The 24,425-nt window shown below is 44.3% G+C and overlaps 1 protein-coding gene across 2 annotated transcripts in view; it reads left to right on the top strand.

Moving 5' to 3' along the window:
- lamb2 (laminin, beta 2 (laminin S)) overlaps positions 1–24,425 on the top strand; it is a 212,105-nt gene that overhangs the window by 124,184 nt on the left and 63,496 nt on the right. For both annotated transcript variants that reach the window (XM_072581737.1, XM_072581738.1), the window contains exons 13-17: positions 8,541–8,676; positions 12,923–13,081; positions 18,959–19,086; positions 21,444–21,564; positions 24,050–24,242. In XM_072581737.1, coding sequence (XP_072437838.1) covers positions 8,541–8,676; positions 12,923–13,081; positions 18,959–19,086; positions 21,444–21,564; positions 24,050–24,242 — 737 coding nt within the window. The remainder of the gene's footprint in view (positions 1–8,540; positions 8,677–12,922; positions 13,082–18,958; positions 19,087–21,443; positions 21,565–24,049; positions 24,243–24,425) is intronic.

Here is a 24,425-nt window from a genome sequence, read left to right as displayed (position 1 = left end):
CACTCTGTGGTAGGAGGTTCCAAATATTCACAACCCACTCAGTGAATATATTTCTCGTTATCTTAATCGTAAATGGTCAATCCCTAATCCTCAGGCTGAGATCTAGACTCTTCAGCATCTGGGTCAACAGTCTCTCAGCAGCCTCCCTGTTCAAACCTCCCAGAATTTTATACGTTTCAGTGAGATCACCTCTCATTGTTCTAAACTGTATCTGCAACATTGGCCCAATCTCCTCCATCTGTCCGCATCGGGCATCCCTCACAATCTCCGCAATCAGTCTGGGAAACATTTATTACATTTCTTTCCAGGCCAGCATTTTATTCCCCAGTAAAAGGGGTGGTGCAGTGGCTCACTGGTTAGCTGTCTGTGTGGAGTTTGCACATTCTCCCCGTGTCTGTGTGGTTTCCTCCGGGTGCTCCGGTTTCCTCCCACAGTCCAAAGATGTGCAGGTCAGGTGAATTGGCCAAGCTAAATTGCCCATAGTGTTAGGTGCATTAGTCAGGGATAAATGTAGGGTAATATGATAGGGGAATGGGTCTAGGTGGCTTATTATTCAGAGTGTCAGTGTGGACTTGTTGGGCTAAAGAGCCCGTTTGCACACTGTAGGGAATCTAATCTAATCAAGCACTGCTGCCTCACAGCACCAGGGACCAAAGTTCAATTCCAACCTCAGACAACTGTCTGTCATTCTCCCCATTCTGTGTGGGTTTCCTCCCACAGTCCAAAGATGTGCGGGTTAGGTGGATTGGCCATGGGAAATGCAGGGTTACAGGGCTAGGGTTGGGGGTGGTTCTGGGTATGATGTTCTTTGGGGGGTTAGTGTGGACTCAATGGGCCGAATGGCCTGCTTCCACACCATAGGGCCTTTATGATACTTACACCAGCTGCAGTCTCAACAAAGCCCTCTGTAATTCTAATAAGACTTGCTGACACTTCTTTTCCACTCCCCTTGCCATAAAAGCAAAAATATCTTGCCTTTCTCGTTCCTTGCCACATGTGCATGTTAACCTTCTGGGTTTCCTGTGTAAGGACACCCAGGTCTTACTAACACCAACATTTCTCAGTCTCTCACCTTTATTAAAAAAAAATTACTTCTCCATTTTTTATACCGGTTATGATGTCTTCACACTTAACAATTGGGGCGGCACGGTGGCTCAGTGGTTAGCACTGCTGCCTCACAGCACCAGGGTCCCAGGTTCAATTCCAGCCTCGGGCGACGGTCTGTGTGGAGTTTGCACATTCTCCCCGTGTCTGCGTTTCCTCCCACGGTCCAAAGATGTGCAGGCCAGGTGAATTGGTCATGCTGAATTGCCCATAGTGTTAGATGCATTAGTCAGATGGAAATGGGACTAGATGGGTTACTCTTTGGAGGGTCGGTGTGGACTTGTTGGGCAGAAGGGCCTGTTTCCACACTGTATGGAACCTAATCTAATGTAAACAATTACTGAGGAATTTAATTTGAAAGATTGTATTTGAAGGATTATTGATTTTTCATTGATTTGTAGAAAAAGAACAGATATTGGATTTAAAAAAAAGACATTTCTTGGGAACCCTGTGGTTCGAGATGATCGCAGGTGTTGGCTGCTTGAACTGACTCTAGGGGGAACACCTGACTGTTTTTATCACCGAGCTTTCTGGCTGTTCTGTTTGAATAGTATATTGAAAACTTGGAAATTGTCTGGATTTTCAGTTGAAGGAAATCCTGCTAGAGATCAAACTCCTCAGTTCGTGCCTCGTGCCTCTTGTTTCCAAAGCATCTTCACAGTGAATTCAGTGCGAAACCTGATTCTCTTCTTGGAGAGAGACTGGAAAACTTCTAGAATCTGAGTTTCTTAAGCAAGATGCATCTCATAGAGTCATAGAGATGTACAGCATGGAAACAGACCCTTCGGTCCAACCCATCCATGCCAACCAGATATCCCAACCAAATCTAGTCCCACCTGCCAGCAACTGGCCCATATCCCTCTAACCCCCTCCTATTTATATACCCATCCAAATGGCTCTTAAATGTTGCAATTGTACCAGTCTCCACCACTTCCTCTGGCAGCTCATTCCATACACGTACCACCCTCTGTGTGAAAAAGTTGCCCCTTAGGTCTCTTTTATATCTTTCCCCTCTCACCCTAAACCTATGCCCTCTAGTTCTGGACTCCCCAACCCCAGGGAAAAGACTCTGTCTGTTTATCCTATCCATACCCCTCATGATTTTGTAAACCTCTATAAGGTCACCCCTCAGCCTCCGACGCTCCAGGGAAAACAGCCCCAGCCTGTTCAGCCTCTCCCTGTAGCTCAAATCCTCCAACCCTGGCAACATCCTTGTCAATCTTTTCTGAACCCTTTCAAGTTTCACAACATCCTTCCAATAGGAAGGGGACCAGAATTGCACGCAATATTCCAACAGTGGCCTAACCAATGTCCTGTACAGCCACAACATGACCTCCCAACTCCTGTACTCAATACTCTGACCAATAAAGGAAAGCATACCAAATGCTTTCTTCACTATCCTATCTACCTGCGACTCCACTTTCAAGGAGCTATGAACCTGCACTCCAAGGTGCCTTTGTTCAGCAACACTCCATAGGACTTTACCATTAAGTGTATAAGTCCTGCTAAGATTTGCTTTCCCAAAATGCAGCACCTCAGTTTTGAATTAAACTCCATCTGCCACTTCTCAGCCCATTGGCCCATCTGGTCCAGGTCCTGTTGTAATCTGAGGTAACCCTCTTCGCTGTCCATTGCTAAGATCTCAGAGATAACTATGTTTGGTGACATCTATGTACACATGATCGAACACCAACAGCTATCTTAACATCTCAAACTTTATCCGTTTTATCTTCAAAAACCAAGACTAATTGGCTAATAGGGTTTTTTCCCCAAAATGTATCCCTGCAGAGAAAGACTCATTTTCTTTCTCATACCCAGTGTGTATCAGTCTGTTTTTGTGTTCATGTTTCATATTATTGAGGGGTAATCATTTATATTTTCAAAATACAAACAAAACATGTTAGTCAGTTTTGCATCTTCATTGAATACGGTTATAAATCACACAACACCAGGTTATAGTCCAACAGGTTTAATTGGATGCACACTAGCTTTCGGAGCGACACTCCTTCATCAGGTGGTTGTTGGGGACACAATTGTAAATCCAAATCATTGAATAAGCTTTGTTTTAATTCAATAATTCTGTGTCTACTTAATAAATTTGGTTGATGGATCTTTTGATTTTAAGCCTAATGTAGAAAAAGCATACAATCAGCTATATTGTGAATGGGTTCAGTTTGTGCTGTGGACTAGTGAGACTGGGGAGAAACAGTGCAGTTCTTCCATCTCATTCATAACATAAGGGGACACGTGGGATAGTAGCACATCTTGTGAAATCAAAATAGCTTGTGAAATTACCAAAGCTGGGACAACACATCCATCCTAGGACAAGCCAAACAGAGACACGCACGAGAATTCCTAGAAGCATGGCATTCCAACCAGAACTCTATCAACAAACACATTGTCTTGGACCCTATTTACCATCCCCTGAGAAAAAGAACTGGAAATGACATCACAGGAAATGACATCAACAATCCAAAGAAACTCAAACATATAAATAGAAAGCAGGAAACATCAGCAGTGCTTCATCCAGAGGCTCACTGAAGATATTACCAAGTATGGTGATGAAACATCTGAAAATGAACCTTCCAGCTCAGCAAGCAAACCTACATCCATTGTCAAAACTTTTCTCGAGATGGAAGAATTATCCCTATGTGACTTGGATTAAATAACTAAGGTTAGGTTAATGGAATTGTCTGAAAAGTGATGTTGAAATTAAAACATGGACTAGGAAAGCATATATGATTGAGGTAATAGCAGAACGGTTATGTTGGGAGAATGGCAAAGCAAAACCAAATGTAATTCAGTTGAGTTGGTCAGGATGCAGGTGAGATGAAGAGGACAGGAAAAGAAAATTAGACATTAAAATGCTTGGACATGGAAGAGAAAGAACGAGTATATCAGAAGGAGCAGAAAGAAAAGGAAAAGGAAGTAGGACTTAATACGTTCCAGCAAGAATATGAAGTAAGGGGAAAGTACATAAGCATACCAGCTTAAAGAGCTGAAACTGAAAGGAGGCCTATGGCACCAAGGAGGACATTAGAACATACAACATAGAACAGTACAGCACAGAACAGGCCCTTCAGCCCACGATGTTGTGCCGACCATTGGTCCTCATGTATACACCCTCAAATTTCTGTGACCATATGCATGTCCAGCAGTCTCTTAAGTGTCCCCAATGACCCTGCTTCCACAACGGCTGCTGGCAACGCATTCCATGCTCTCACAACTCTGTGTAAAGAACCCGCCTCTGACATCCCCTCTATACTTTCCGCCAAACAGCTTAAAACTATGACCCCTCGTGTTAACAATTTCTGCCCTGGGAAAATGTCTCTGGCTATCGACTCTTTCTATGCCTCTCATTATCTTGTATACCCCAATTAGGTCCCCTCTCTTCCTTCTTTTTTCCAATGAAAAAAGTCTGAGCTCAGTCAACCTCGCAAGATAAGCCCTCCATTCCAGGCAGCATCCTGGTAAACCTCCTCTGAACCCTCTCCAAAGCATCCTCATCTTTCCTATAATAGGGCGACCAGAACTGGACACAATATTCCAAGTGCGGTCTAACCAAAGTTTTATAGAGCTGCAACAAGATCTCATGGCTCTTAAACTCAATCCCCCCGTTAATGAAAGCAAAACACCATATGCTTTCTTAACAACCCTGTCTACCTTGGTGGCAATTTTAAGGGATCTATGTACCTGCACACCAAGATCCCACTGTTCCTCCACACTGCCAAGAATCCTGTACTCAACTTTCAAATTCAACCTTCCAAAATGCATCACCTCGCATTTATCCAGGTTGAACTCCATCTGCCACCTCTCAGCCCATCTCTGCATCCTGTCAATGTCACGCTGCAGCCTACAACAGTCCTCTATACTGTCAACGACACCTCCAACCTTTGTGTCATCTGCAAACTTGCTGACCCATCCTTCAATCCCCTCATCCAAGTCATTAATAAAAATTACAAAGAGTAGAGGCCCAAGGACAGAGCCCTGTGGAACACCACTCACCTCTGCCTTCCAGGCAGAATACTTTCCTTCCACTACCACTCGCTGTCTTCTGTCAACCAGCCGATTCTGTATCCAGACAGCTAGATTTCCCTGTACCCCATTCCTTCTGACCTTCTGAACAAGCCTACCATGTGGAACCTTACCACATCCACTGCTCGATCCTCATCAGAATATTCCCAAGGAATGAGCTGAATCCAAGCCAAGACATAACAGAGCCATGTTTAAATCTGTACTGGCCCTCCCAAAATTTGATGAACATATGATTCCACGAGCACACGAGTAGGCCATTCGGCCAGTCAAGCTTGTTCCATCATTTCATAAGATCATGGCTGATCTGATTGTAGCCTCAGTTGAAAAGGGATGCTGAAACATTTATAATTTCTTTCAAAAAAGTAGCTAAGCAGATTAAGTAGTCAAAAGAAAAAAAGAACTGGACTTTGCTCATGCAACACAGGCTGACAAACAGCTCACGAGGTTTATGCCTTGCTTCTATAGATTATGAGGTGGCAAAAGCAGTCATTCTCGGTGCATGCAGGTTCATCCAGAAGCAGCCCGGACAGACCTATAATAATGCATGTGGGCGTAAATCAAACTAACGTTGACCATTCGGTGTGGATGTTAAAGGTGGAGACTACATATGAGACCCTTAAAGAAATAATTCTCTTGGAAGAATTTAAAAATTCACTCCCGCCATTAGTAAGAACTCACACATAGAAAACTAGATAGTTGCAACAAGAAGACAGGCAGTTGAGTTGACTGACAATTACAAACTGCTCTACAGATTCAGAAATGTTTCCCACTACGCCCACAAACATAAGGCCGTAGAAAATGGGAAGGTAAAAAGGAGACAAATCACTATCGCTTGCTGCACCAGTATTTATTGCCCGTCCCTAGTTGCCCCATGAGAAAGTGGGGGTGAGCTGCCTTCCTTAACCGCTGCAGTCCATGTGCTGTAGGTAGACCCACAATATCCTTAGGAATGGAATTCCAGGATTTTGATCCAGTAACAGAGAAGGAATGGCGATATATTTCCAAGTGGGGCTTTTGCCCGAAATTTCGAAGCTACTTGGATGCTGCCTGAACTGCTGTGCTCTTCCAGCACCACTAATCCAGAATCTGGTTTCCAGCATCTGCAGTCATTGTTTTTACCTTATTTCCAAGTCAGGATGGCGAGGGCCTTGGAGTGGAACTTGTTCCCATATATCTGCTGCCATTGTCCTTCTAAATTTGGTCGTGGTTGTGGGTTTGGAAGTTGCAGTCTAAGAAGCATTGACAAATTTTTGCAGTACATAGAAGAGGCAATGGCCTAGTGATATTATCGCTGGACTCTGAATCCAGAGACCCGGGTAATGTTCTGGGGACCTGGGTATGAAAGCTGCCATGGCAGATGGTGGAATTTGAATTCATTCAAAATCTGGAATGAAGAGTCTAATGATGACCATTAATCCATTGCCGATTGTCGGAAAATCCCACCTGGGTCACTAATGTCCTTTAGGGAAGGAAACTGCCATCCTTACCTGGTCCGGCCTACATGTGACTCCAGACCCACAGCAATGGGGTTGACTCTTAACTGCCCTCTGGGCAATTAGGGATGGGTAATACATGCTGCATAGATAGTGACACCCTCATCCCATGAATAAATTTTTTAAAACTTGTAGATAGTAAACACACTGCTGCTACTGAATGTCAGTGGTGTAGGGAGTGGGTGTTTGTGGATGTGGGGCCAATCAAGCGGCTGCTTTGTCCCTGGATGGTGTCGAACTTCTTGAGTGTTGTTGGAGCTGCCCCCATCCAGGCAAGTGAGGAGGATTCCATCACACTCCTGACTTGTGTCAGGCTTTGGGGAGTCAGGAGGTGAGTTACTTGCTGCAGTATTCCCAGCTTCTGACCTGCTCTTGTAGCCACTGTGTTTATATGGTTAGTCCAATCCAGTTTCTGATCAATGGTAACCCTCAGGATGTCGCTGGTGGGGGATTCCGTGATGGTAACACTGTCGAATGTCAAGGGGTGATGGTTAGATTGTCTCTTATTGATGATGGTCATTGCCTGACATTTGTGTGGCATGAATGTTATTTGACACTTGTCAGCCCAAGCCTGGAGATTATCCAGATCTTGTTGCATTTGAACACGGACTGCTTCAGTATCTGAGGAGTCGTGAATGGTGCTGAACATTGTACAAGCTGAAGCAGCTGAAGATAGTTGAACCCAGGACACTCCTGCAGAGATGTCTGGGAGCTGAGAAGACTGACCTCCACCAACCACAACCATCTCCATTTTGCTCGGTATAACTCCATTTACAGGCGAGCACTCACTCGAATGCAGCCTGGATGTTAGGGCTGTCCCTCTCCCCTCCCCTCTGGAATTCAGTTCTTTTATCCATGTTTGACCCAAGGCTGAAATGAGGTCAGGAGCTGAGTGTCCCCGGGGGAACCCAAACTGGGCATCACTGAGCAGGTTATTGCTGAGCAGGTGCTGCTTGATAGCACTGTTGATGACCCCATCCATCCTTTACTGATGGTCAAGAATAGACTGATGGAGCAGTAATTGGCCGGGTTGGATTTATGTGTACATGACAAACCTGGGCAATTTTCCACATTGTTGGCTAGATGCCAGAGTTGTAACTATATTGGAACAGCTTGCCTAGGAAAGCAGCAAGTTCTGGAGCACAAGTCTTCAGGACTGTTGCAGGAATGTTACCAAGGCCTATAGCCTTTGCAGTAGCCAGTGCCTCCAAATATTATTCAATATCAATTAGAGTGAATCAAAGTGACTGAAGACAGCTGTGATGCTGGGGATCTCTGGAGGAGGCTGAGATGGATCATCTACTCAACACTTTTGGCTGAAGATTGTAGCTAATACTTCAACCACTTGTTTTGTACTGATGTGCAGGTGTGTGGGGATTCCCCCATTGTTAAGTGCTTGAGATCTAAAAAGAAGTGTTTAGTAAGGTATTTGTTGTGTAGGTTTTAATTTTCCATAATCCCTTTGAATTGAGGAAGGTGCCATTAAAATGGAAACTAGCAATTGTAACTCCTTTATTCAAAAAGGGAGGGAGACAGAAAGCAGGAAACTACAGGTCAGTTAGCTTAACAACTATCAAAGCAAAATACCTGTTCCTTTAATGTCATTGAGTATTTTTAAGGCTGAGCTGGACAGACGTTTGGTTGTGATGGGAGTTAAAGGGTATGCAGCCAGACAGGAAAGTGGAGTTGAGGCCAAGGTCAGATTAGCCATGATCTTATTAGATGGCAAAGCTGTCTCAAAGGGCCAAATGGTCTTCTCCTGCTCCGAATTCCTATGTCACCCAGTGCCCCTAGGCCAGCCCTATCGGGCCGTTGTTGCGATATTAGTGTGGTGAGCTTTGTGCCCGTCTTCAGCGGACAATTGGTCTTTGTGTTTACACAATTCACTTCTTTTCTGCTAATATCCAGCTGCTCGATGGAAACTGGCCAGTGTCGCTGTCGGAGTCACGTTGTCGGCAGGCAGTGTGCGCTTGTGGACTCAGGGTATTTCTTCATGGCTCTAGATCACTACACGTATGAGGCAGAGCTGGCCCAACTCAGCATGGTAAGTATGTCCCTTGTACAGAGGACCATACTGGCAGTGTGCCCCGTGTACAGGATAGACACTGTGTCCGTGTACATGGGAGTGTGTGCTGGGTGTGTCATATGTACATCAGAATGTGTGCTGGTGTGTCCGTGTACATGGGAGTGTGTTCTCAATGTGCCCTGTGTACATGCGAGCGTGTGCTGAATGTGTCCATGTACATGGGAGCGTGTGCTGGTATGTCCGTGTACATGTGAGCGTGTACTGAGTGTGTCCATGTACATGGGATCGTGTACTCAGTGTGTCCATGTATATGGGAGCATGTTCTGAGTGTGCCCCGTGTACATGGGAGTGTGTGCTGTGTGTTTTCCGTGTGGTGAATGCGTCCATGTATAGGGGAATGTGTCTATGTGCACGCCAACCGAAACACAAACCCAGTAATAGGGAAAGGCCAAGTGAAAGCTATGTAATATCAAATGGACTTGCGTGAGGCTGATTACTCCACTGTCTGTCCCTTGTGCAGCATGTTCTGAGGATCCCAGCCTTTACTGTGCAGTCCTACAGTCACTAGCAGCCTCCTCCCATCTCTGCTGAACGGTCACTGTTCATCGATTATCTAGACCAAAGAGAACTCAACTTGTTTTTTGCTGCATTCACTCTGAAACATTCAGACACACACCAGCTGGTCTTCATCTGAATATTCTCACAAATTGTTTATAATCTGATGCTGAGACTAGATTGATATCTTAGATCATGCCCAATACAGTGTCTATTCAGCAGTTCACAAAGGCAGCTCACCACCCCGACCTCCTCAAGGGGCAACTATGGACGTGCAATAAATGCTGGGCCCAGCCAATGACATCCTTATCCTATGGGTAAATGTTTTAATTGGTCAGTCACAGAGCCTGTTTGTCTCTGCTGTTACTGAGAGGGTTAAATACCTAAAGTCATTAAAAATCTACAATCTCAGTGCATTTAGAAGAGAGAAATATGTGGAAAATTAGATAAATGAGAGAGGATAGAGATTAAAAGAGAATGTGAAGTAGAGAGCAGAAGAGAGAGTGAGACAGATGGTACAAGGGTATGGTATATATAAGAGAGAGAGAAAGTAGCCAGAGTGCTGTGCTTCGGAAATGGAGTCAGGCTATTTCCAGAACCTGTCCATGTTTATGTCTCTTGAAGATGTGAGTAGGTAGGCTTGATGGTTTCTGTGTCCCTGGGCAGTGTTAGAGGAGTGTGGGTGCTGAGATGAGCAAATTTGGTGACCAGCCTGTTTGTTGGGACCTTGTCCCTGTTGTCCAACATCGTTCCTAAGCCCTTTAACCAGCAACCCCAACCCTCACCCCATACCAAGCTTCCAACCACACCCCTCCCCATATCCCACACACTTTGTATTCCCCAAAATAATTATGAATGGGTCCAGACTCAGGATTATTGTATCCCATTGCAGTGTCAGCAAAGGGTGAAGTAATCCTTGCTGAGAGAGTTGGGAATCAAACCGCTTCCTGTGGCTGAGTCCAGGGGAATAGAGGAACTGAGGTACAAAGACAATATCTGAGACAACAGAAGCATTGTCATTCCTAATTACTTCTCTGTGGCCGAGATTTCCTTTATCCTTTGCCTTGGAATCAATCTGGAGGGAATGGGCTATTTCTGGGGTCATTCCACATTGTTCTACCTATTTAATAGACACACATTCAATTCCATGTTAATGCCCAGGGTCAAAATTGAAAGCCAAGGCATCCTGAAACAGAGATGACACCTTACACATTGAAGCTGTGATTCCAGACTCTCTCCCTCTCTTATTCTCTTCGTAGTGCCTATCCATTATCCACCATCACTTACCCTATTAATAAACCACAGGATATCTTTGAAATAAGAACATCAGAGCTAGGAGTAGGCCACCTGCATCCCCCAGCCTGCTCCACCATTGAATGGCTGATCTTCTCGTTCACAGCTTTGCTACCTGCCTGCTCACCATAACCCAGAATTCCTTTTTCTTTCAAAAATCTCTGTCTTTGCCTTAAAAACATTCAATGAGGTTTCCTCAATTGTTTCATCGGGCAGCAAATTCCACACATTCACAACCCTTTGGGTGAAGAAGTTCCTCCTCAAACCAGTCCTGACATTATGGACATTAAAGTAAATGGACATTAAAAGGTAAACTTCTAACAGCCTAATGGAGTGTCATAATCAACGATACTTTAATGGCTTCTCCAAAGAAACTCATGAACAATGTAAACCCCCTCATGTGTCAAAACAAATGCCTACCCACCCACAGCATAAAAATATAAACTTTTAATAAATTCCTAAAATTGTCAATCAAAATGTGAGCACAGCTCCCTGCTGACATAGGTAGTGCTGGAGTTTTTGGAAGTCAGCCAATCATTTGAAACAGCCCCAGGTTATCCAGACAATATTCAGGAAATGTTGACAATGCAGCCTTTAGAAACTGAAACACTAGACACCTTTTTACTAAGATGTAGATGGTGTTAGTTTTCACTATAATGGATTATCAACCAATACAGTGTAGCAGATCTTAGTTCTTTTAAGATCAACTGCAGGACGATTTTTTTTTCAAAACAAAGATTGCTGGATATTTAAATCACAGACCAATACATAACATGAGATTTTCCCAGTCCATTTTTCTATGGATTTGAAATATTTGAACTATTCTCATGATACTTACACACTGACAATTAATGTAATGGTCAATTTAATTTTGCAAGACAGAACCCTAAGCTCAATTATTGCATTGAACATGTATCTAAATTATAATGCAGCATTTAATCGTGACATTGAATATCGTTAACAAATGTAAAAGTCTCTTGTCTTATGAGAATATTCAGGTATCTTCAGCTGGCCTCCCCCACTGACCATGAACTTGCAAATGTTTTTGTTTGGTGCCAGAGTTTATAAAAGCTCCACACGGACAAGGACCCATCATCGAGCAGGAAATGATCACTTCCTACAGTCCTCACAATGGTCATCTCAGCCTCAGAAGAGGTGCATGAGATGTCTGCACTCTGCACCTTCCTGACCTGTAAACAGACCTCGCAAAGTGACGTGTGGTTGGGAAAGAATTATAATTTGCAGTCAGGAGTCCTAAATGTTTGGCATTCCTAAACCCATTTCTGTCTTCACTAGGAGACAAAATTCTGGCCCAAGAGGAAAATAAACAGATAGCTAGGTTGATAGGCAGGAGAGAGTGGTGCTATAAAACTCTGTCCGCATCTATATTTCTCTCTCCCTCTCCCTGCAGTCACTATCTTCCTGCCTATGTCCTCTCCTATTACACCGGGGCAGTGGACTTGAAATCTAGCTCTGCTATTCCTGAAGTCATCACAACAGTTACATGCTTTTATCAAAGTACGCAAAGTTCTGAGTTTATCTCTCAGAAAGACACAACTGAACTGCAAAGTGGGATCAGCTTTCCGTCGTTAATAATAACTATTGTTTATTACAAATATGTACATTTTAACCACAGGTTTAAAAATCTATGTACTGTGAACATGGAACTCTACTAGTTAAAACTCTAACCCCTTTCCAATGTCCCTCTGTACACATACAGACAGAAACAATTGGTGTTATGAGTGGAGGGGAAAACACATGGGTGAAGCAGTTCAATGGCTCCAGTCCGCAGTATTTGTTGAGATGATACTTTTGCTTGCCAGGGTTTCTGTTCCTTACTCTCTTTTTCTCCAAGTTCTTTCCACTTCTTCACAAGAAACACAGGCAGTTGCTGCACTAACTGCAAAGTCTGTTAGTTACATTAAAGGGCCCAGCTTTCAGCAACTGAGAGGGGACAGTAAATTTATGTTCATCATGTTTAGGTGTTTTATTGGAAAGAAATATGGATATCACGTGTGCTTTCAGCAATCCAATGGCTTCTGCCAGTATCATTCATCCATACCCATAGGCTGCCCAGCAACACAGGAGCTCACCTCTCTCTCTCTCTGTGTCTCTTTCTACCTGTCTCTCTCTCTCTCTCTCTCTCTCTCTGTCCCTTTCTGTTTCTATCTCTCTCTCTGTCCGTCTCTGTCATACATTAGTGTTGAATTAACATGCTGTGCTATTAGTTAAATTTCCAGGGCCCTTCTGAGGTGGATGTTTGAGTTTCAGACTGTGCTATTGTGACATGGCTTCCTTTATTCCTATAATAATTTGTTAATGCTTTGTTTGAACGATGAGCTGATGATTTAAACAGTGTCTGACAGCGCCTGCGTGTTTTTAATGTTATTTGCCACTTGTTTTTAACCATGACCAGGGAGCAACTGTTTTACATCGAGAGCACACTGAAAGTCGTCCTGTCACATGGACTGGAACTGGATTCGCAAAAGTTCCAGAAAGGGGCGTGTTGCAATTTCAGATTAATAATATTCCGTATTCGATGGAATATGACTTGGTAATCCGCTACGAACCACAGGTAAGTAAAAGGGAAATTGTATTATATCAGTAAACAGGGAACGGATTCCTAATACAGGTAAGTAGTTCCTTGAATTGTGTGGTATGCTAGGCCATTTCAGTTTAGAGTCAAACACATTACTGTGGATCTGGAGTCACATGTAGGTCAGACCAGGTGATGATGGCAGCTTTCTTTCCCTGAAGGACATGAGTGAGTCAGATGGGTTTTTCCAACAGTTGACAATGGTTTCACATCATCAGTAGATTCTAAATTCCAGACATTTTTTAAAATCAAATTCAAATTCTACCATTTGTCTTGGCAGGATTTGAACTGGGGTGCCCAGAACATTAGCTGAGTTTATTTATTCATCCACGGGATGAGGGTGTCGATGGCTAGGCAGTATTTATTGTCTATCCTTAATTACTCAGAGGGCAGTTAGGAGTCAACCCCATCGCAGTGGGTTTGGAGTCACATGTAGGCCAGACCAGGTAAGGATGGCAATTTCCTTCTCTAAAGGACATTAGTGACCCAGATGGAATTTTCCAACAATTGACAGTGGATTCATTGTCATTATTAGACTCTTCATTCCAGATATTTACTGAATTCAAATTCCACCAACTTGGGTTGCATGGTGGCTCAGTGGTTAGTGCTGCTGCCTCACAGCGCCAGGATCCAGGTTCAATTCCCATGTTGGGTGACTGTCTGTGTGGAGTTTGCACATTCTCCCCGTGTCTGCGTGGGTTTCCTCCGGGTGCTCCAGTTTCCTCCCACAGTCCAAAGATGTGCAGGTTAGGTGAATTGGTCATGCTAAATTGCCCATAGTGCATTAATCAGGGGTAAATACAAGGTTGGGGAATGGGTCTGGGTGGGTTACTCTTTGGACGGTCGGTGTGGATATGTTGGGCCGAAGGGCCTGTTTCCATACTGTAGGGAATCAAATCCAATCTAATCTAAAAACTGCCGTGGAGAGATTTAAACCCAGGTCCCCCAGAATGTTGTTAGGATCTCTGGATTAATAGTTGAGCAATAATACCGCCAGGCCACTGCCTTCCCAAAAGACTATAAGAGATATTATGGAGCAGTCCAACCCTGTAGACAACAAACACACAGGCCCTTTGCAACACGGGTCAGTTCGTAGCGATCAGACAAGGAACCATGGCCAGAGGGTGAAACTGCATGAAGAAAGATTCCAACCCATACCATAGTGGACAGTTATGCAGGGCCTTGTGTAGAAAGCTCAGTATATGCTTCAAAGCATGTGTATCCTGCTTTTCAAATAACATCTACCCTTTCAGTTATCAGTTAATTTATTCACTGAGACTTTTTGCTTAAAGATTATGTTGTGAATATCTCCCAAACATTTTTCGCGTTGAAAATGATGCCAGATTAATATATCCCTTTAGGTTTCTAAAAGATTGTTAGTATCTGAGGAAATCCTCCAGCACCTCTGCTGGGATTGGAAGGTGATGGACCTAGACACAGGTAGAATTCACATATATAGAAGGGATCTCAGTGTGTTGTGCATTGTGTCCCTGTCCCTGAGCTAGAAGCTCCAAGTTTGACTCCCCTGACAGCAATTTCAGGCTGAGGAAAGTGCAATTATAATGCAGCCACAGATTAACGTTTTAATCCCTCCCAATATCTGCCATTAGCAGTTGGAAAGAGTCTTTGTCGGCCACCTATGGACAGAAAATGGATCCCCAGCCATCACTGTCCATAGCTCTAGACAACAACATGCAGGTAAAAGGAAGTGTATGTTGCCACAGCAACTGAGACTACTTGGGAAGGGTTGGCTCAGTTGATGTGGGTCAGATTGGTGCCAACAATACAGGGTTCAATCCCTGTTCCAGCTGGGGAGGATGAGAGCCTGAGCCTCCTTACCCTTCCCTGTGGTGGAGGTGATGGGACTCTGAGTCAGACATACTTTCAGGGATAAGATTAAAGTGGTGCCAGAAAAGCACATCAGGTTAGGCAGCATCTGAGGAGCAGGAAAATCAATGTTTTGGGCAAAAGACCTTCATCAGGAACAACCCAGGAAGAGGAAGACATCATACATAGTAAGTTGCCTCTACACTGCCCCTATGAAACATTCGCAGACCAGGGACAGCATGGGATTAGATATAGAGTAAAGCTCCTTCTACACTGTCCCCCATCAAACACTCCCAGGACAGGGACAGAACTGGGTTAGGTACAGAGTAAAGCTCCATCTACACTGTCCCCCATCAAACTCCCAGGACAGGGACAGCACAGGGTTAGATAGAGAGTAAAGCTCCTTCTACATTGTCCCCCATCAAACACTCCCAGGACAGGGACAGCACAGGGTTAGATAGAGAGTAAAGCTCCTTCTACATTGTCCCCCATCAAACACTCCCAGGACAGGGACAGCACAGGGTTAGATAGAGAGTAAAGCTCCTTCTACATTGTCCCCCATCAAACACTCCCAGGACAGGCACAGCACAGGGTTAGATACAGAGTAAAGCTCCCTCTACACCGTCCCCCCATCAAACACTCCCAGGACAGGGACAGCACGGGGTTAGATACAGAGTAAAATTATCCCTCTCCAGAGACCCCATCACCTTTTGTCTTGTACTGACCCATTATTGTATTGTTTGGGTTTCAAGAAAGTGAATCAATGCTTGGTTCTTTGTGGTTTTAGTCCAAGTCCATCCACTCAATGATCTGACTGCCACTTGGTCCAAAATTGATTCAACAGTATCAGTGGTACAATGGGACTCTGTCTCCCCCAGCCTCATCACCTCTGTTGAAAATCTGACCTACAGCCCCACCTGCTGGACAATGGTTATTACGTTATGGCTCAGTTCCGACAGGTGATTGCAAGAGTTGACTTTCACCCAGGGATGCACAATGAGGGACTATTTTCACCAAAACATTCAGTGTGGGATTGGAACCCAAACCCAACTAAGAAAGGAGTGCACTGGCCCTTAATGCAGCTTCCAATCCCTGCTCCAATTTGCACAATGTGCCTGAGAGACACCTTTACATTGTTCCCACAACTCCAACAGCTAAAAATAATTTCCTGTTACTCCAGCATTCAGGACTTAGTCTCCTTAATATTAATATTGTAACCTATTGTTCTGTGAATTGGGAACTTGCAATCTACAAGGGGGTGGTTCACTCAAATCGCAGAGTGACAAGGCTTCAGATTACAGAAAGATTGCATGTTCTCTGAGTTGTTGTGTCACCATCATTTTACCAGACCACAGGGGCTGCTGTCTCATCAGAGAGAAGTGACTGGTGGTGATTTAACCTGAGGCCCACCAGACCTCAGGCAAGGGAACAGGTTGAGAAGCAGAGTCCTTCATGGCAACCTCAAACCAGTGATAGGAATTCAACCCACATTGTTGGTATCGCACTGCTCTGTAAACCAGCAATCCAGCCAACTGAGCTAAACCAATTCCCTCTCTGCAGTATGGAAAACTCGAGGCTGATGTATTTGAGGTAATTAATGACTCAAGGAATTGATGGGATAGACAGAGAGAAGCTCTTGCCTCTGGTGAGGTTAATCTCAAACAGGGGGTCACAGCCTTAAAATTAGAATTCGGCTGTTCAGGGTTGTTAACAGGAAACATGTTTTCACACAAAGGTGAATGGAAATGGAGACATCACCCCCCCCCCCCCCCCCCCCCCCCCCCCACCACCCCAAAAAAAAAACTGTTGAGGCTGCGAGGGAATGAAAAATGGAGTCAAAATTCAAATCTGAGCCTTTTTTTTAGGCAAGGACACTAAACGTTCTGGAAACAATGTAGGCAAATAAAGTGGAGATACTGATCAGCCATAACCTTAGTCAGTGGTGGAGGGAGGTTCAGCACTGAAGGACACACTCTTTTTCACATATTACAGGTTTGATGGGTTGAAGGCTTCATATTTCTAAGTGGTCTAACCCAACAAAATATAATTCTTAGCTTCATTATTTTAAATTACATAAACCAGGAAGAACTATTTTCACTGCTTGGTGAATGGGTAGCAAGAGAGCATTAAATTAAAATCTTTAAAGTGTTCTCGGGAATTTAAATATAGAAACATTGGGGGAAGCAGAACTCAGGATAATTTTTAAAAAGGAACAAGCTAAGTGTTGAAAAAGATAAACTTGAAGGGATCTGCAGAGGGGGGTGAAATTAAACAAAGGGAGAGCTTGGCCAGATAGTAAACAGGGTAAAAACAATGACTGCAGATGCTGGAAACCAGATTCTGGATTAGTGCTGGAAGAGCACAGCAGTTCAGGCAGCATCCGAGGAGCAGTAAAATCGACGTTTCGGGCAAAAGCCCTTCATCAGGAATACAGGCAGATCCTCTGCCCTGAAGCTCTTACTCTATGCTACTTTCTCCCCACCCCCCACCCTCCTCTCACTTATCTCTCCACCCTTCAGGCTCTCTGCCTGTATTCCTCATGAAGGGCTTTTGCCCGAAACGTCGATTTTACTGCTCCTCGGATGCTGCCTGAACTGCTGTGCTCTTCCAGCACCACTAATCCAGATAGTAAACAGCCAAGTGAAGCAAACCAGCCTCCTTCTGCACAGAACAATGTTTCAATTCGAGCCATTATGCAAGTTTTTGGCCCTTTATTCTTGAATGTAATGACTTTTAGGCAGCTGTTCTCCACTATATTGACCTGAGTAATATCCTACACTGTTAGCCAAGACAGTAAGTGTAAGGGCTTCAACAGCATGACTACTTCCATCTAGAAGGACAAGGGCAGCAGATATGGGAACACCATCCCCTGCACACTCCCCTCCAAGCCCCTCCCCATCCTGACTTGGAAATATATCGCCGTTCCTTCAGTGTCGCTGGGTCAGAATCCTGGAATTCCCTCCCTAAGGGCATTGTGGATGTAGAGAGAGACCAAAAACTGCAACAGCTCACTACCTTTACCAGAGCAATTAGAGATGGGCAGCAAATGTGGGACTAGCCAGTCGTGTCCATACATCATAAATACCTTTTTAAAAAGCTTTTGGACCATGGAGCTTCATATGCATCTTTGTGCAGTATCCAGCAATTGATTTTTCCCTCCATAATTCTGGAGCATTGAAATGTGTTGCAATGCCCTGGCTGAGATGAGCTGATTCAACTGTGAGCAGGAAAGATGGTGATACTTCCAATCCTTGGGATTCAGCTCCATGTCAGGCAGAATGTTGATGACACACTGCCAGGCAACATCACTGAACTCACCAAGACTGTTTCGATCAAACCAGCATCTCCCCAGCCTCTACAAGAATAAAGGTAGCTGAGAACCACCACCTACGATGTCTCCTCCAAATGGCACAGCATCCTTACTTGGATTCATGTCACCATTCTTTCAGTGAGGGAATGTTACATTGGCAGAGGTGCCATCTTTCACATGAAATCTTAAACTGACTGCAAAGGGTGCTGTTATTTTGAAGAAGAGCTGGGAACGTTTACCACACTTTGTTGGCCAGATTTCCCTGTCATTGATGCAGTGCTGTTTGAGGGAGGTTGCCTTGTACAAATCAGCTGTTGTATTTCCGAAATTTCAATACTGACGTCCTAAATCTATTTGGGACATTCTGAAATTGTGAAAGGCACTGTTAAAATGTAAATCTTAATTTAGAGGCACTGGTTGGAATGAAAGTTGATGTTATAATCGTAAAACAAGTCATAACTCTAGGATAGTTACTAATAATTCAATGAGGGAAATCAGAAGAACTGTCTTTACCCAGAAAGCAGTGAGAATGCTCCACTTCCTTGCTGACTTGTTAAATTGAAATGACAAACATGAGTGAAAAAAGAATATGAAAATATGGTGATGAGAAGAAGGAAGCTCATGATGTAAATATTAGCATGGACCAATTGGGCCAAATGGCCTGTTACTGTGCTGTAAAGACTATGTAATTCTATGTGAGGTTTCTTTTCCTGTGACAGTTTCCAGAGGAATGGGAGAAAGTGTCCATTTCTATTATCCGGCCCGGCCCAATTCCTACCAGCAGTCCTTGTGGGAACACCATTCCTGCTGATGATCTGTTAGTTACAAGCTTACCATCAGGCTTCAGGTAAGGGAGGTGCACTGAAGAATGAATGGGTACAGCAGCATCTGGGTGTCCGAGTGCATGAATCACAAAAGTTAGTGTGCAGATCTTAGTGAGGAAAATCAACAGAATGTTAGTGTTCATAGAGGGGGAAATTAAATATAAAACTAAGGGGGTTATGCTTCAGTTATACAGAGCATTAGTGAGGCCACATCTGGAGTATTGTGTACAGAATTGCTCTCCTTATTTAAGGAAGGGTGCAAACCTGTTGGAAGCTATTCAGAAAAGGTTTATTAGTGAGTCAATATAAAGTTAGACAAGCTTGGCCTGCATCTGCTGGAGTTGTGAAGAATAAGAGGTGACGTCGTTGAAACCTATAAAATCCTGAGAGGTATCGACAGGGGGTACGTGGAGAGGATGTTTCCTTTTGTGGGAGAACCTAGAACTAGAGGTCGTTGTTTAAAAATGAAGAGTTGTCCATTTAAGACAGATGCAAATAATTTTCTCCGAGATCTGTATCTCTGAAAGGCAATGGAAACAGTTTTTGAGAGATAGCTGGATTCCTGATGAAAAGAGAGTGGAATGGCATGGGGGGAGTGCAGAGGCAGGAATGTGGAGTAAATGAAGCAGTCGTGACCTTATTAAATATGGAAGAGGCTTAAGGGGCTGAGTAGCCTACACATGCTCCTAATTTATTGTTTGTGTGTCATAGGAAGTCAAAGATTTGCATGTGAGAAATTACTTTAAATATGTTTACAATCACCGAGTCTTAACTAGTCCATTGCAACTATGTACCCAAACTAAACTAGTCCCACCTTCCTGTGTCTGACCCATATCCCTCCAAACCTTTCCTATTCATGAACCTATACAAATGCCCTTTAAATGTTGTAACTGTACCCGTACCTAACGCTTCCTCTGGCAGCTCATTCCATACATGCACACTCTCCTTTTTAAAACTTCCTCCTCTCACCTTGAAAATATGCCCCTTAGTTTTGAACTCACCCACCCTAGGGAAAACACCCTTGCTCTGCACCTTATCTATGCCCCTCATGATGTTATAAACCTCTGTGCGGTCACCCCTCAGCCTCCTACGCTCCTGTGAAAGAAGTCCCAGCCTCTTCTTAAACTCAAACCCTCCACTCCTGGCAACATCCTGGTAAATCTCTCTGAACCCTCTCCAATTTAATAATATCCTTCACAGCCCAATGCCCAAACTGATTAAGATCTCTTTGTAATCCGAGATAACCTCCTTCATTGTTTCCTTCTCTAAATTTCTCTTTCTCTCACTCTCTCTGCAAAGGTTTCTCTCCATATTGCTGCCTCCTCTGTACCTGTCTGTAGGTTCGTCTGCTTCTCCTTCCATCAGTCTCCGTTAGTTGTCAATTATGGCAGCACCTTGTCTCTACAGTCACAATGTTGTGGGAGTAATTGCCACACCAGACACAGGATCATGAAATAAAGGCTGGCAAATGAGGAACCCTCACTAACTCCACTCTCACCCTGAGGAACCCTCACTAACTCTACCCTCACCCTGAGGGACCCTCACTAACTCAAACCTCACCCTGAGGAACCCTCACTAACTCAACCCTAACCCTGAGGAACCCTCACTAACTCCACCCTCACCCTGAGGGACCCTCACTAACTCAACCCTCACCCTGAGGGACCCTCACTAACTCCACTCTCACCCTGAGGAACCCTCACTAACTCAACCCTCACCCTGAGGGACCCTCACTAACTCAACCCTCACCCTGAGGAACCCTCACTCACTCAACCCTCACCCTGAGGGACCCTCACTAACTCAACCCTCACCCTGAGGGACCCTCACTAACTCCACCCTCACCCTGAGGAACCCTCACTAACTGAACCCTCACCCTGAGGAATCCTCACTAACTCAACCCTCACGCTGAGGAACCCTCACTAACTCAACCCTCACCCTGAGGGACCCTCACTAACTCCACCCTAACCCTGAGGAACCCTCACTAACTCCACCCTCACCCTGAGGGACCCTCACTAACTCCACCCTCACCCTGAGGAACCCTCACTAACTCAACCCTCACCCTGAGGGACCCTCACTAACTCAACCCTCACCCTGAGGAACCCTCACTAACTCAACCCTCACCCTGAGGAACCCTCACTAACTCAACCCTCACCCTGAGGGACCCTCACTAACTCAACCCTCACCCTGAGGAACCCTCACTAACTCAATCCTCACCCTGAGGAACCCTCACTAACTCAACCCTCACCCTGAGGGACCCTCACTAACTCAAACCTCACCCTGAGGGACCCTCCCTAACACAGCCCTCACCCTGAGGAACCATCATGTCAGCTGTCAGTGACCATGTGGTTGCTGCAATTGTAGTCAGCTTTTTCTTATCTTTCAGGTATGTGGTCCTCCCTCAGCCAGTCTGCCTCGAACATGCAGTCAGCTACACAATCCGGTTTGAATTCAAACGTTATTCTTCCCGTGAGAGGATTCCTAATGCCAATATTCTTGTGGACTCTGTAAGTAATGGTGTGTGTATGTATTTTGGGTATTTAATAATAAGGGCCTTCTTAAATAATGACCTCGGCCCTGAACTGGATTTTGCGAATTGAAATTAACTTCTTACTCTGGTGCTTGGTAATGAACTAGGCCAGGTGTTTGAATTAGTTGTAGGTGAGCACTTTGAAGAGAGTGACCATAATTCAGTTACATTTAGTTGGGCGATGGAAAAGGATAGGTACATGGCACAGGGCAAGAGTTATAGATGGGGCAAGGGCAATTATAATGCAATTAGGCATGACTGCATGGAATGCATAGAGTTGGGTAATTCTATAATGCATAGAATGGGGTAGCAAAATGCAGGGGATGGGGAGAATGGGAATGTGGAGCTGGTTTAAGGAACAGGTATTATCTGTCCTTCATAGGTATGTCCCTGTCAGGCAGGGAGGAAGTGATAAGGTAAGGGAACCACGGTTTACTACAGAAATTGCATCTCTTGTTAAGTGGAAGAAGGAGGACAATGTGACGATGGGACAAGATGGTTCAGATGAGGCGATGAAGAGTTACAGTTTTTAGCTAGGAAGGATTTAAAGAGAGAGTTAAGAAGAGCAAAGAGAGGACATGAGCAGTCTTTAACAAATAGAATAAAGGAGAAACCTAAAGCTTTCTATCGGTATGTGAGGAATAAAAGGCTGATTAGGGTAGGAATAGGGCCAATCAAAGACAGAAGTGGGAAGTTGTGTGTGGGCCCTGTGGAGATCGGAGAGGTGCTAAATGAATATTTCTCATCAGTTTTCACTCAGGAAAAGGAGAATATTGTTGAGGATACAAGATATTAGACTAGAAAGGATTGAGGTTAGTAAGGAAGAGGTGTTATCAATTCTAGAAGGAGTGAAAGTAGACAAGTCCCCTGGGCCGAATGGGATTTATCTGAGGATTCTCTGGGAAGCTAGGGAGGAGATAGCAGAGCCTTTGACTTTAATCTTTGAGTCGTCATTGTCTACAGGTTTAATACCAGACGACTGGAGGGGATTGCAAATGTTGTGCCCTTGTTCAAAAAGGGCAGTAGAGATGACCCAGGTAATTATAGACCAGTGAGCCTTAAGTGTGTTGTAGGAAAAGTTTTGGAAAGGATTATAATAGATAGGATTTATAATCATCGAGCAAGCAACAATTTGATTTCAGAGAGTTAACTTGGTTTTGTCAAGGGCAGGTTATGTCTCACAAACCTCATTGAGTTTTTTGAGAAGGTGACCAAGCATGTAGATGAGGGTAGGGCCGTTGACATGGTATACATGGACTTCAGTAAAGCCTTTAATAAGGTTTCACATGATAGGCTTTTGGACAAAATGCAGAGGCATGGGTTTGAGGGTGATTTAGCAGTTTGGATTAGAAACTGGCTTTCTGAAAGAAGTGGTGGTTGATGGAAAATATTCAGCCTGGAGTCCAGTCACTAGTGGCGTGCCACAAGGATCTGTTTTGGGACCACTACTGTTTGTCATTTTTATAAATGACTTAGATGTAGGCATAGGTGGATGAGTTAGTAAGTTTGCAGATAACACTAAAGTCTATACAAAACTGCCCACAGTGATGGGTGCATTAGTCAGAGGGAAGTGGCTCTGGGTGGGTTACTCTCTGGAGGGTCGGTGTGGACTGGTTGGGCCGAAGGGCCTGTTTCCACACTGTAGGGAATCTAATCTAATCTAAAACGCTAGTTCGGCCACACTTGCAATATGGTGTACAGTTCTGGTTGCCATATTTTAGGAAGGATGTGGAAGCATTGGAAAAGATGCAGAGGAGATTTACCAGGATGTTGCCTGGTCTGGAGGGAAGGTCTTATGAGCAAAGGCTGAGAGACTTGGGTCCGTTTTCATTGGGGAGAAAAAGCTAAGAGGGGATTTAATAGAGACATACAAGATGATCAGAGGATTAGATAGGGTAGACAGTGAAAGTCTTTTTCCTAGGATGATGACGTCAGCTTGTATGAGGGGGTATAACTACAAATTGAGGGGTGATAGATTTAAGACAGATGTTAGAGGCAGGTTCTTTACTCAAGAGAGTGGTAAGAGCATGGAATGTCCTACCTGCCAATGTAGTTAACTCAGCCACATTAGGGAGATTTAAACAGTCCTTGTATTAGCATATGAATGATGATGGGGTAGTGTAGGGGAATGGGCTTAGATTAGTTTACAGGTCAGTGAAACATCGAGGGCTGAAGGGCCTGTTCAGTGCTGTATTGTTCTATGTTATATGTTCTTTTACTGGGAAGTTATGTGTACAATCTAGCACTGGAATCTGAGAACTGAACATGGTCACCTCCAAACCATGTTACTGAGGTAATGGTCACTGAGAAACTGGCATCTTGCATATTCTTTGATGACACATTGAGAAGACATAACACTGAGCATTACATACTACTGTGGAGTATTTCCAGTCAACTTCCAGTTCCACTCATCACAGATTGCCGAGCAAAGAGTGCACCCAACGGTTTAATTTCTGTTGTAGATCGTGTTGGTTCCTCGCTATTCCTCCATGGAGATGTTTATTGCCGGAGATTCTGCCTCTATCAGGAGGAAGGAGACGTTTGAGCGTTATCGTTGCCATGAGAACAGCATCCCAGTTGTCAAGCCAACAATAACGGACATCTGTGCCAAACTGATCAGCAGCATGTCAGCTATAATTCAAAACGGGGCTCTGCGTAAGTATGGGATTCATTTGTATTGTTACAATAAACCTTTAGACTGTGATCTGATATCAATTAAATATCCATCCACTCCCTCCACCACCAGCACACAGTAGTAGAGGGTGTACCATCTACAAGGTGCACTGCTGCAACTCACCAAAGCTTCCCCTTCCAAACCTGGGGTGTCTCCCACTACCT

Source organism: Chiloscyllium punctatum, chromosome 12 (genome assembly GCF_047496795.1).
Source record: "Chiloscyllium punctatum isolate Juve2018m chromosome 12, sChiPun1.3, whole genome shotgun sequence".
Taxonomy (NCBI): domain Eukaryota; kingdom Metazoa; phylum Chordata; class Chondrichthyes; order Orectolobiformes; family Hemiscylliidae; genus Chiloscyllium; species Chiloscyllium punctatum.
The sequence above is the reverse complement of the archived record's forward strand: the minus strand, read 5'-3'. Positions and strand labels throughout refer to the sequence as shown.